Raw genomic sequence first — 12,798 nt, 5'->3', positions numbered from 1 at the left:
GCGAGTGCCAAAGAGAGCAGTTCAAGTAGGGCAGCAGCAGAGACGTGAGATCCAGAAGACGGCGTGGTGTTGGGGCGCAGTTGCAGGCTGCATCGCCAAGCGAGCCTTCCCACTGTTTCCGAAAGTAGTGTTCTGCTCGACGTCAGGCAAGTGTGAAAGGTACGATAGCACATGGGCGAAATGGGGTCAACTACAGAGGAAGGACCTCAAAACCTATCTGTATTATGTCTAAGACAGGCACAAGTTTGTAGAAGAGACAGAGGTCCATCCGTAGTGACGCGAGGCTCAGGCTCGAACGCGGAGGAGGTCATAGCTGGTGACCAGGCATTGAGCGCAGATGCAGTTTGGACAAAGGCTTTCAGACAACGCTCTGTTCGTCTCTTCCGTCCCTCGCCATCTCCTCTGCCAGCCACTCGGCTTCTTCCTGCATCTCTTGGTCGGTCCGGGGCTTGCGGCTATCATTGTCCACAGCAGGGAAGCGCCCCTTCTTTTCTTCTCCCGCGAGATGTGCTTTAGCTGCCTTCTCCCTGTCGGCAAGCTGCTTGCTCAGGTCCGCATCTTCGCTCTCCATCATGCCGTATATAGCATCGGTGCCACCCTTCTCTTCCAAGTCGTCCTTCTTGCGAGGGATGATGTGTGCATGAACATGGGGCACGCTCTGGCCTGCGTCTACGCCGTCTTGTATGGCGATGTTCAGGGACGAGGCGCTGAAGACTCGCTCCACCATGCGGGACACCCGCTGCACGGTCAAGAATAGGTCCTGCACTTCGGCGGCGGACAGATCGTTGAAACGCGGCACGATACGGCGTGGCGACACCAAGACATGACCAGGCAGAAGGGGCTTGAGGTTGACTATGGCAAAGGACAGGCGCGTTACGTGGAAGACCTATGTGCGCATGATTAGCCTGTGTCGTGTGTGGTCTGAATTTGTGGCTGCACCTGGTTCGTCACCACAAAGGTGCCGAACTTGATGACATCCTTTGTGAGCGGCATTCTCCCCGGTTCGTCGCCTCAAGTCGTGTCTAACAGGCGTCGCAAGTACTGAGGCGCCAAGCAGTCTCAACGCAAGGGCGCGCGCGGGCGGCGGCGGCGCGCCGAAGATTGAAACCACACGGAACTTTCCTCGCACCTTCTACTGCGTGCTGCGGTATGCACGCCATACCTCCTTCACCCCACTGCCCTTTAGCGCCGACGCTACACCGGAAACTCGAGGCGAGCAGAGGACCCCGTTCTCGGCCCAATCTCAGCTCCTGTCACATGAGTTGCAGCGGCGCAATCAGAGTCCAAACAGCTGCGACGCGTGGTGAGCTGCTGCAAATCCATTCGCACAACCAGATCCACGTCCACCACCGTGGGGACGCATCGTGGGGTTTGCCCTGTGCTTTTGGCTGCCCGCTCCGTGTGCGTGCTGACGCGCCATGACGCCGCCGCCGCCCTCCTGCTCTGTCTTTTTACTCATCCACCGCCGGCCACCTATTACACTATAAATCTTACCTCCTCAACATAGCCTCTGTGTGACTCCAATACGTCCTGTTTGCTCTTATCAATACCCGTTACTACTGTGGAGCCACCTGGTGGACCCTTTACTCAGACCTTTTTGCTAGCACACACCTCTGACTCCCAGCTTAGCCTACTTGGACAGCCGCAACTCCACCAGCAAGACACGCCAAGAGGGTCTCACAAGTGAGCTTGGCTGGAGTATTGGGTTTCGAGCCCGGACCGTCTTTCAAACAAATCACCCTCCAGCACAAACACGATTCCGCCTCACCCGCCTTTGTGCAGACGAGCGACAAGCTACTATTGATTGACTTGGCACTCTGCGCTGCGGCGATCCTACATCCTGACGACGAGACAGGAAGGATCCCCACAGTCCCACCACGTACGCTTGTTCCCTAAGCGTAAGAACCAGCATCAGGGTTCGTTTACAGATTCCTTCGGTCCAAGTATAAGAGGGTCGGACCTCCGATTTTCTGCTCTTCTGGCCCCCAAGTCGGATATACCATATTCCACAACGTTCCACTCCGATTACATAGCGCGAATACCACACACGCTCCAGCCCACCTTCTCGCTGTCCTCATCGTACCACGGTTTCCGTTGATCGGTACCGCGCATCACTCCTAGCCGACTATATATAAAAGTCTCTCGGCATCTCCTCTTACGGTTCACAAGCATTAAATCTCCGATACAACAACCATCCAACTACTCACTCACACATCTACAACTTCCATAATGGATATCGCCACTACTTCCCGCGCTTACTTTGCCATGCCCTCTCCCACTCCTGAGGAGAAGATCTCCCTCCAGGCCAGCAACACAGTCTACACCTATCACTGCCTGTGCAACCACCTCCTACTGGCAACCACCACACCGCTCCCTTCTCTACCCAAACGCCAACATACACGCGATGCTGCACATATCATGCCGCTTCCGCCAGCACCCACTTCGGGCCGCAACAAGAACGCGCCGTCGCAGGATCACTATGGACTCCTCCTCTCTACCCGACAAGACCGCCAAGCTGAGATAATAACCAGCGACGAGGGCTTTGAGAAGCGTTACCTACAGCGTTGTGGACGGTGCAATCTGGTTGTAGGATACCAGTTGGACTGGCAACAGTTCTCTGTCGACCGGTCTGGTAGGCGCGAGGATTACGTCTTCCTTCTCCCAGGCGGTTTCGTCAAGACGAGCGACATGATCATGGGAAAAGCAGCTACCGCATCGACATCCGCCTCAGCAGTCGGCGGCGCGGGCATGGGCACGGTCAGTGTCACCCAAGTCAAAGCGTAGGCGGATCCGTCCGACCTGCGTCAGCCGTTGAACTCTGGGGCTCCCCGCCTTCCGCAGCTTACTCCACGGGGAAGCATGCGCAGGTTTCCTCAACAGAACGTTCTTATGGAATCATGATTACGATTGCCCTGACGAGTCTTGCTTTCGGCGCTTATTGATTTCAGTTGCTTTTTCGGAGTTCGGGACGTGTAGATCAGCGGGACGTTTTCCTTTCATCATCATCATTATCAGTACATTTAGATACCCCATTGGTGAACGCGCAAGGCTTCTCATGCTACAGGAGGAAAGAAGCCTATATGTTTACAAACAGACAGCGTCCCTTATGGATCCAAAAACAGTGTTGTATTCCCTGTTTACATCAAGATATCACTGGTGTGCATCTGTGTGCGTGTGTGAGTGTGAGACTTCACTAATGCAATCTTGTCTTAGCATCATATTCGCTGCTCTCGAGCTGTCCGACTCCCATGCCCTGCTGCCCTACAATGTGCAGATATCAAAGAAGTGTATATATGTATCATGTTAAGACAATTCCAACGCCGACGTAATCCGCATGCAAAAAACCGTGACCCGTTTCAGACATGCTCGCATAAAATCTCAATGGAGAAGGAGAAGAAGGGACGAACAAGAATTGCAAGAACCAACGTTTAGTTCTCCGCAATAGTCTTGACGAACTCTGCAATCACCAGTCAGTCAAAGTCTCCTGATGCTCTGTTCAAAGGTGTAGAAACTTACCCCTGTAGTCCACCTCGTTATTGCTTGCATCGATGGTGCTCTTGAACAGCTCATCGACCTCCTCCTCGCTCATCTTCTCTCCCAGGTTGGTCAGAATGTACTTGATTTGACCCTTGCCGACAAACCCGCTCCGGTCCTTATCGAAGACCTGGAAGCCGCGGATGTATTCCTCGATGTCAAAGGGTTCGCGGAAGCCGCCGGGGCGGTTGAGGATCTTGGAGAAGGTGTCGAAGTCGACTGTGAACAACCTGTTAGCCCCGGAACCCATGTGCAGCAGGCGCAAAACGCTTGGAAAGCGAATGCGTGCATGGCGGATACGTACAGTCTGCGCCAACACCGCGCTCGAGATCGGCAATCTCAGCCAGTGTAGGGTTCTGTCCACATGCGCGGAGGAGGTCACCCAGCGCACCGCGGTCGACACGGCCGTTGCCACGCTTGTCGAAGAGCTGGAAAGCTTCGCGGTAGTTGGTAGAGGCCTGATGACTGTTATCCATGGCTGTTCTTCTCTCGTCTTGTTCAAATCGCTAGTGGTGGGGTTGTTGGACTGTTGGGCGTGGATTTGCGATGCTGCCGTTGGAAAAGTCGAGTTGCAGTGTTGACACCATGTGCAACAGAATGAAGCACGCGCGTTGTTTTGCTGCGGCCACTCGCCGCTGCCCGTTGCCCGCACGCCAGGGCAGGGACGACCTGGCCCGCGGCCAACCAACGATTGCCCAGAGGCCACGAGCGATGCGGGGTCCGAGTTCCGAAGAAGAAAAGACTCGACTTACCATTGTGTATAATGTGTACTGCGAGAGTTGCTTGGTGACAAGAAATATATTCAGCAATTCCGAAAACGGTGGTATAGGCGGTGTGAGGGTTTAATCTGGTGTTGAAGGGGCTGTTAGATGTATCCTGAGCGTGGGCCGCCGAGTGCGTCGAGCGCAAAATACTGCCCGCCGCCAAGGGCGATGCGCCGTCGTCTAAGCAACCAGCGGTGTACTAGCTGTGTCCATCAACGTCCATGTTAGGCACAACAACAAGCTATCGATTTCCAAGAAATGCTCAGAATCCTCTAGCTAGTGCATATACAACACGAGCGGCCGTATCTTGTGCTCAGTCAAGACAATCCCGCACTTTGCACCTGCAACTATGAGACCATATGCTCAGTACGTTGAGACACGGAGATATTGCTATCTTGCAACTCCATTCTATTCACACCCTCGCATCTAGTGAAAAATATCTAGAACTTCTCCATCAGGTTCTTTCTCACGGTCCACATCCGTGCTCTCTTGCCATAAATGTACATGGGAATACTGAAAAGCATGCATCCCAATTGAATGCCTCCGATCGCTAAGAATGTATCCTTGCTACCGCTCGACTCTAGCCAATGCGGGAAGAAGAGAGAAAAGATGAAGCCGTGTAAAACGTCTGTCAGAATGCGTTAGTTTCCATGTAAATGTAGGTAACATCAGGCTGGACGTACTCTTTGAGAAATTAAGCGTGACAAGCGCCTCACCCGCATACATGCGGTAACTGTCAACCACGAAAGTAATGGCTGTGGTACTAGCCAGCGAACAGCCGAAGCTGATGACGCCGAAGAAAACGGTCGGAACAATCCAGCTGTCCCTCTCTTCAGCACTCCAACCAAAGCCCATAAGTCCAATAACAGTGCTAATGGAGATCGGGACCGCCATGAGGAGACGGAATTCTGGCTCGTATACGCCATCATTCTTGCGTGCCATAAATCGTACCACAAGGTCGGAGACTCGGCCTGCTACTGCAGTACCCAGAACACCACCTACAAAAGGTGAGATGTAGACAAGACCCACTTGAAGTGGGGTGAAGTTGTACGACGTGTCGTGGTAGATGTGGGCAACCGATTCAGAAAGCACAATCAGCCAACCAACTGCAAGAGCGTAAACAAGCGATGACCAAAGGACGGCGGGATAGGCAAAGAGGATGAATGGGCGGATGGCTACGCGAAGCCACTTGTCTTTGACAAGACGCCCGTTCCACGGCTTGAGCGACTGGCGATACGACTTTGCCGGGGCGTCACGGTAGTAGTCGGTGTAATGAATCGAAAACTGTTCTGACACATGGTCATTTTCGGCAGGATCCGTCGATATATGTTCGCTGCCAGGACGACTATCTTGTTTCTCTGGATCAGCTACAAAGGTTTCCGGAAATTGCCCGAAATAGTCATGACGCGGGTTCTCGCCAGGCGTGGAGTGGATGCTCATCGGAGAGCGTGGAGTCGGCGGCACACTTGCGTGTCGCCCAGTACCATCAGCAATATCTGTATGACCAGTCTTCTCGTCAGGGTCTGGCTCGGCGAATCCAACATGTGTGTTCTTGTGACGCTTGGCGGGCACCTCGTTGGGCGCTGCCAGAGGCGATGTGGGCAAGGGCGTTGCTGGTACTGATGCATTCTGTGCCTGCGATGCATCGACAGCCTTCTTGTGGTGCATATTTGGTAGATGAAAGTGTCCATGGTGTTGTCCTGGACTCTTACTACGGGCGCGATTGTGTCGCTTGGCTGGCCTGGGTGCTCGGTCCCAAAAGGTTTCGGGCACGAAGAAGAAGATGAGGAAGAAACAGAAACCGACGACAATGGCGGTAATCCAGAAGACCCATCGCCAGCCCAAAGACTGCACAATAACGGCACTGACCAAAGGAATCAAGTTCTTTCCGCCAAGCAGAAGTAGCGTGTAGATTCCCAGGCGGTACGCTCTCTCGTGGAGGAAGAAAATCTCGGCAATAGTAGCGCTAGGCAGACATTCGACTGGAGAAACGGCAAAGCCTTGGACAATGCGCGCCACTACGAGGGAGGCGTAGTTGGGCGATACCGCGCACCATATGGAGGAGACGGTGAAGAGTATAATGGCACCGAGATATACGGGCCGCTTGCCAAACAGAATGGCAGTAGGTGACGCAACCACGCTACCCAGACCAAGTCCCAGCATGTATAGGCCTGTAGTCAAGGCCACTTGGGGAATCGTCACGTCGTATGTCTGAGCCACATCATTGAAACCAGCGGCCAACAGCGGCGTCATTCCTCCTCCGACCATGCAGTAGAATCCAAGCGACAAGAGAGCGAGATCTCGTCGCACTTGTGCCCAGTTGAGCGGATCGTTCGCCGACTCTTCGGGCTGTGGGTCCAGAATGAAACGACCATCCTTTGTCCGCTTCTTCTCGGGCGGCCGAGAACGGGACGACTGGCGGGAGCCCGGTTGCGAGGCAGTTCGCTGAGGCCTGGGTCGGTACGCGGTGGGGAGCGACGAGGCCGATGTGCGTGCGTGGGCATGCTGGAGTCCCAACGGTTCGTTGCGGTTGTGCGTTTTCGACAGGAGAATAACGGAGCCTGAGAGGAGAGGATTAGTTTGCCATTCGCCTAGAACAATCAATAAAAAAAGTCCTTACCAGGCACTTCGTCAGTCTGTGGGTCGCTCAGAATCCCCAGATTCCACCTCCGTCGTGGGGCGTCCTTCTCTTGTGTGGATGTGGCAGTCGAAGCCACGGGACTCTCGTCGGCTGACTGCGACTTCCGCCAGGGGGTGAAGTTGACCATGGCGTCTGTCCGAGAGTGTAATACTTCCAACCGGAGAAAGAGCAATGTAAGAGACGGTAAGGTCTATATCATACGGCGTACCCTGTAATCGATACCAAGGCTCTGATGACTAGTTCCTTGAGCAAGACTCACGAGGACCCTTTCTCCACACCAACGGCCCAAGTCTCCACGCCGCTGCAGATGCACGATAAGGACAGGTGACGGGATGTGGAGTCTCCATATCCACGTTGGGGAGGCAGCACAAACATGTGGTTACTACAGACAATGCGCGTGCTCAAGAAAGAGTGTTATCGCTGGTCCGCGTTGGTGCATATCGCGGCTACCATTGCTAGCGCCAGTGCCATGACGTACTGCCAAGGTCCATGTGACTTGGTATGGCTGAGACAGCCCGCCTCATTGGCTGCCTCGACCTTCACCGCCAACACTCTTAGTCGTGCTCAGACATGCGCAGACATGGTCCTCGTTGCAACACCTCTCCAGCCACAGCAATAACGCACGCGATACTTGCCCTATCCGCCCTTTCCGCGACACTGCCTGTGCGATTATCCGCCTGTAACACGTGCTTGTCAGAATATGCAGCCGCTATTCGTAAGAAACAGCCCATAAGCCCGAACGCTGCTGCCCGACAACCCTGTTGGAACGGAGCAATATTGGCGAACACGAGGCGATCGCGTCTGTGCCAACGAACATCATGTCGGCCAAACCGCGGCTCCACAGCTTTCGGTCAATTGAAACGGGTCGATCAACCGCATGCTTGCTCTCACCACCACAATATCGCAATATTTTCCATACACTGATACGATCACGACGATTCATGGAATGACACGTACGCCATCGTCCGATACAAGCATCGCACCGCACATCGCGGTTAACCTTAGCAAGAGATGCGTCGATCCTGATTATCTTAATATTTCCTGCAATCAAGATCGAAACAATGTACCGCAATCGTCTTCCGTGTTCTCAATCTCCACAACCTCACTTCAGAGGTAAGAGTAATGCCCGCGTCCAGCGGTAGCAAGTGTTCAACACGCAAATTCGTGTCCTTGAGCTCAGATATGGTATAGTGTAAGCGGTCAATCCTACATGCTATCTTCCCTCCATCTGCTTCGAACCTTCTGCCACCCCTCCATCTCTCCCTTTCCGCCTCTTTTCTCCAATCCCAACCCGCGCTCAACCCACTCTTGACTTCCCATTTCACTCAATCTCGACAAGGCTCTAGCAAACGCAAATCGTTCTTCGTCACCAGAAAAAATACTGCTGTTCTTCAACATGTCCATATTCATGCCAAGGTCATCCATGAGATTACGCATAACATCCGAGATAGCTTCATGGTTGTCTGCTTCGGCAGATTTGGCAGGTGGCTTGGGCGAAGGAGAGGTCGTAGTGGGAAGTTTTCCAGCTTTCTGTGTAGCGGTTACAGCGTCGTTTAGTTCGGACTGGTCGAGGAAAAGGGCTGTTAGGGGAACAGCTGTTGTCATTACTAGCTTGGCCTGGTCTTCCGTTAGTACTGTATACTTCCAACCACGTGCCCCCGTGTATGAGCTCCCGCACTGCCAGTATCTCGCTTACCCTTGATTCGTACACGGCATCTATAAAAGTGATGAATCTCCGCGCCAAGTCTCTTGACCTGTAGTTCATCCCAGGCACCCCTGTAATGACAAACGCCTCATACTGCCTCGTAAGTTCCAGATAGTCGGCTGCTCCCGTAGCGCGTCCAATGATGTCGTCGAAACTAAACACGGCACACTTCCCGCTAGCCTTCGGTACGCGAACTTCCCTTCCCCAGACCTCGTGAACAGCCGGGTGTGGTGGGTCGTTATCGAAGTCGCCGAGGAAGCGGAACCATCTCTCTACATGCGTTTGCGCGGAGGCGTCTAGCGGGTGGTGATAGACACCACTTGGCGGCCGTGGGATCTTTCTGTAATCTGTCGATGAATCCAGGTTCAGGACCGTAAGTCTTGATTTTAGAAGATTGATACAAGGTATGAAGCTTTCTCTTTGTATACCGTTCTTGTATAGGTCGTCTGGGTGTCTGTTACTCGTCGTGACGATGACTGTTCCATGTGCCATCAAGCTCTCCATTAATCTCCTGAGGATCATGGCATCGGCGACATCCGTGCATTGGAATTCGTCGAAGCAAAGAACCGAGGACCGCTCTGCTATACCCGCTGCGACGAAGGGTATACTGTCAATGTCATTCCCATGCTGCATCTTCATCTTGTGCAAGTCCTTGTGTACGCTTTGCATGAAGGCGTGGAAATGGATCCTCGTCTTTCTCTTAATGTTTGGCGGAAGTGTGTCGTAGAACAAATCCATCATCATTGTCTTCCCACTGCCTACATCTCCAAACATATACATGCCCTTTGGTAGTGATTCTGGTATGGGTGGCAGGGCCGATCCTGCGGGGCTGGACGATGAGAGGAAAGAGAAGAAGGACTTTTTAGGTGGCTGAAGGGACTCGATGGTAGGTTGCTGGACGGGCGGTTGTTCATAGGATTGCAGCATATCGTGGAGGTCTTGAAGATTCCTGATGATGTTGCGTTGGTGCTCGTCGTCTCGTAATCGCCCGGATTCGACGCGCGCATCGTACTCGGCCATGGGGCCATGGGTTCGCTCAGGGTCTTCAGTTGCATCTGTTAGGATCAGCACTCATGTTGAAAAGCAGTCTTTTCAGTTACGAAACGTACATTCACGCGCAGCCTGCGCGTACCCTCTGCAACCTACCGGCGCAAAGGAAACTCTGTTCGGCACATGGGCAACGTTGCTCGGGCGCGCAGGAGCGTGCCCTGGCGCATGCCTCGCCTGTCTTGAACTTCTCGTGCAGTTGGTGCATATCACCCTCTTGCCATCGACTGTCAGGTTGCGTCCCACCGCAATTCTCTTCGGCGTCGGGCCAGCGCATCGCGAAAGGGTCCTCAACCCTCTCAGGGCCTCGGATGATGTCATTTTCGACATTCGGCGCACAGCCTAAAAGCTTGCGACGATAACAACAAGGAAAAGAAGTAAATTAGACTTAGGGCATAGTGGAAAAGAAAGCTCAGCAAAAGCCAGGCGACCAAGTTGAACAGGGTAGTGGAGCGTCAAGCATGTGCGCGACCCACGACGGGTTGTTTAGGGTGGCGCGGGGAGTTTCTTCGCTGCAGCCTCGGCTTTTGACTTCCGGTCTGGTACAACTGCAGGGATTTCGGCCACATTTCAGTAGCCGACGTGAGAACAGCATAGTTCACGACAAAGTATTTGTATGGTCCTGGGAACCACTAGCGTTCCATACTCTTCATCATCATTACCATTATCGCTACCTGCGTCGTGATCATGACTCCTCTTCCGCAGCCACACTCTCATACCTCCCTCCTTCACCTCCACCACCTCTCTGATACCTCATCTTGGGCACCTCATACAACCTTGTATAGTCCACTCTCTCACCACCCAGCCTTGCATACCCACTCTCTTTTGAACCAAACATTGGACTGGCGTCGCACCAGAAATCCTTGCAATTCGTAACGATACCTCGTGAAAAGGGGTTGCCCCGTCTTTGTCGCATTATTTGTTCTCCTTGGCTTCCGTGAAGGGCGATTGTAAGGAAGGTGTCGATTCCAAGGAGACGCTTCCATTGATCCCAAATAGAAGCTTTAGGTTGAGGACGACGTGGAATGTCGCCTGTATCTTGACCAGAGCCGAAACCGTTCGTGGGCGCGTTCCCGGCACCGCCGGACACGTCTTGGCTCGTATCGCCGGTGGTCACAAATGAGTTGAGCGCATCCGCAGGTGTGCCACCATGAAGGTGTCCGCGCATGCTTTCGTAGGTCGTGAGATTGCGCGCGATCTGAAGAAGCTGAACACAGAGAAGCATGGTCACCCATGTTAGTTGAAAGGCAGCCCATATTGACAGTACAATCGTAAATGGGTCTTTGTTGAGGACTTTGCAAAGATCCGGCGAGATGACTGCGCACTTGGGAAAATCTTTGGGCGCGTCACGTATTTCCAGATCTACTAACATTAGCCTTATGACACCAGCATACCAGGTTTTGACTTACAAGCAAGGGCCAGCCTTATGAACATAACAATACCGAGTTCCAGAGATAGTACATACAGCACGAAATGTCTGTGGTTGTTGTTCGCCACACAGTTGTTCACCCATGGACAATGACTGTCACGGTTAGCGCCATCCTATGCTGTCAACGTGAACTACTCACTGATCACTCTTTGCAACGCAGCGCTCACATCTCTTACAATGCTTGCTACGCAAAGGCTTCCGCACCATGCAGTTTACACAAAAGTGGCGTTCATCAAATTGTCGTAGCTCCATAAGCTCGTCAATGACTGCCTTGGAAGCACTCCTGCTCGCCGACTTGGGTACAAAGCCGGGATCAATAGTCATGGTGAAGAAATAAAAATAGGCCGTGAGTCCGTAGAATGCTGCGAAGAGAAAGTTTATAAAGAAGTTGGTTCGAATTGTCCAGGGTAAGACTGTTGTTGCCCAACGGAGACCGACCCAGAACAGTGTGCCGGCGAAGATGCCGGCCAAAAAAGGCTGGGATTTGGTTAGCGACAAGGCACAAGTAAGCCAGCAGTCGACGTACAGTATGATGTATGCTTCGCATGTTGGAGGGACCCCATCGCAAAAGCCACTGTGCTCCCCATTGCATGAGATAGGCGACAATCAACGACAAGGGTATACCAACAAACGCCGGGTAGTGGCTGACGAGGAAAAGGGCAGTGAAAAGTAAAGCAAACGGCCAGAAGAATATGAAGCGACTCAGGAACCATCTCGTGTCCTTGATACCTGGGATGGGGAACTGTCTCGGATTTCCATTTCGATCGAAGCCAGCTTCCATGAGGGCGCGACGCCATTGCCGAGTAGTGTTCATCTCCTGCGCCGTGACCTCCGGTGTCTTGCCGTCGTTGTTCTTAGCGAATCGGTCGGCGCCATACTCTAGTAGCTTCTGTATTGATCCCTGACTCCCCTTTACCAGGGCCCAATGGAGTGCAGTGAAGCCCTGGTCGTCGGTCGCGTACACGTTGGCGCCCCATCTGAGGAACAAATCAACACAAGACGGATAGCCCTTGTATGCAGCCCACATGAGCGGGGTATGGCTCTGGGGATCTGGAATATCAACGGGTATGTCCTGGTGGAGCAGCAAGACGATCTGGTACACATTGCCGTCGAGCGTGGCGCTGTGCAGGAGATTGAAGCCTTGGTCGTCGGTGAGGAGAGGGTCGGCGCCGTGGTCGAGCAGGAGGTTGACAATGTAGTAGTTGCAACGCTTCGCAGCCCAGAGGACGGGTGTCGCAACAGCATCGCCGCCCTTTGCGTTGATGGGCGCACCGGCTTGGATAAGGAAGTGGCAGAGAGCATAGTGATTGTTGATGGCGGCCCACTGCAGCAAGTTAGCAGTCGGTCATTCTCAAGCCATTTGGTGTGCGCACATGTAGCGGTGTTATGCCCTGCTCATCTTTGAATGTCGCATCCGCCTTGCCGCTGTCGAAGAGTTTCTGGATAGCCGCAATTTCTCCCAGCCGAGCCAACTGCATTATGTCCTCCTCCACTGGGAGGCTGGGCTTGTTGTCCGCCATGACCTCGAGTTCGTGGTCGCCCGGGGAGGCTCCATTGCTGTCTGATGGCGTAGCAGCCATGTCGGGGATCCGCGTGATGCTGCTTGGTTGCGGAGCTTACTACACCTCCGGATTGTGGTAGCGCGCTTGTTGAGATGGCAGAGAGATCGGAATTTGGG

General features: G+C 53.4%; 5 protein-coding genes across 5 annotated transcripts; 1 reads left to right on the top strand and 4 right to left on the bottom strand.

The window, feature by feature from the left end:
* Positions 1-358: 358 nt before the first annotated feature.
* On the bottom strand, positions 359-993 carry J4E82_004701 (uncharacterized protein; the record flags this gene model as incomplete). The annotated part of the gene is made up of 2 exons (XM_051730977.1): positions 359-886; positions 940-993. 2 exons carry the CDS (start codon positions 991-993, stop codon positions 359-361), a joined length of 582 nt encoding a protein of 193 aa, XP_051589184.1.
* Positions 994-2,229: 1,236 nt separating this feature from the next.
* On the top strand, positions 2,230-2,784 carry J4E82_004700 (uncharacterized protein; the record flags this gene model as incomplete). Its single annotated transcript, XM_051730976.1, has 1 exon — positions 2,230-2,784. The coding sequence occupies one exon, from the start codon at positions 2,230-2,232 to the stop codon at positions 2,782-2,784; it is 555 nt and encodes a 184-aa protein (XP_051589183.1).
* Positions 2,785-3,428: 644 nt separating this feature from the next.
* On the bottom strand, positions 3,429-4,289 carry J4E82_004699 (uncharacterized protein; the record flags this gene model as incomplete). The annotated part of the gene is made up of 4 exons (XM_051730975.1): positions 3,429-3,457; positions 3,517-3,753; positions 3,839-3,992; positions 4,287-4,289. 4 exons carry the CDS (start codon positions 4,287-4,289, stop codon positions 3,429-3,431), a joined length of 423 nt encoding a protein of 140 aa, XP_051589182.1.
* A 449-nt stretch (positions 4,290-4,738) lies between these two features.
* On the bottom strand, positions 4,739-7,066 carry J4E82_004698 (uncharacterized protein; the record flags this gene model as incomplete). Its single annotated transcript, XM_051730974.1, has 3 exons — positions 4,739-4,926; positions 4,982-6,859; positions 6,919-7,066. 3 exons carry the CDS (start codon positions 7,064-7,066, stop codon positions 4,739-4,741), a joined length of 2,214 nt encoding a protein of 737 aa, XP_051589181.1.
* A 1,079-nt stretch (positions 7,067-8,145) lies between these two features.
* Positions 8,146-12,700, bottom strand: J4E82_004697 (uncharacterized protein; the record flags this gene model as incomplete). Its single annotated transcript, XM_051730973.1, has 7 exons — positions 8,146-8,556; positions 8,636-9,699; positions 10,511-11,053; positions 11,101-11,213; positions 11,260-11,597; positions 11,647-12,444; positions 12,494-12,700. The coding sequence occupies 7 exons, from the start codon at positions 12,698-12,700 to the stop codon at positions 8,146-8,148; spliced, it is 3,474 nt and encodes a 1,157-aa protein (XP_051589180.1).
* Between the last annotated feature and the right edge of the window lie 98 nt (positions 12,701-12,798).

This window comes from Alternaria postmessia, assembly GCF_024291825.1.
Source record: "Alternaria postmessia strain BMP 2775 chromosome Unknown scaffold_23, whole genome shotgun sequence".
Classification (NCBI taxonomy): domain Eukaryota; kingdom Fungi; phylum Ascomycota; class Dothideomycetes; order Pleosporales; family Pleosporaceae; genus Alternaria; species Alternaria postmessia.
This window is presented reverse-complemented; position numbering and strand designations above follow the sequence as displayed.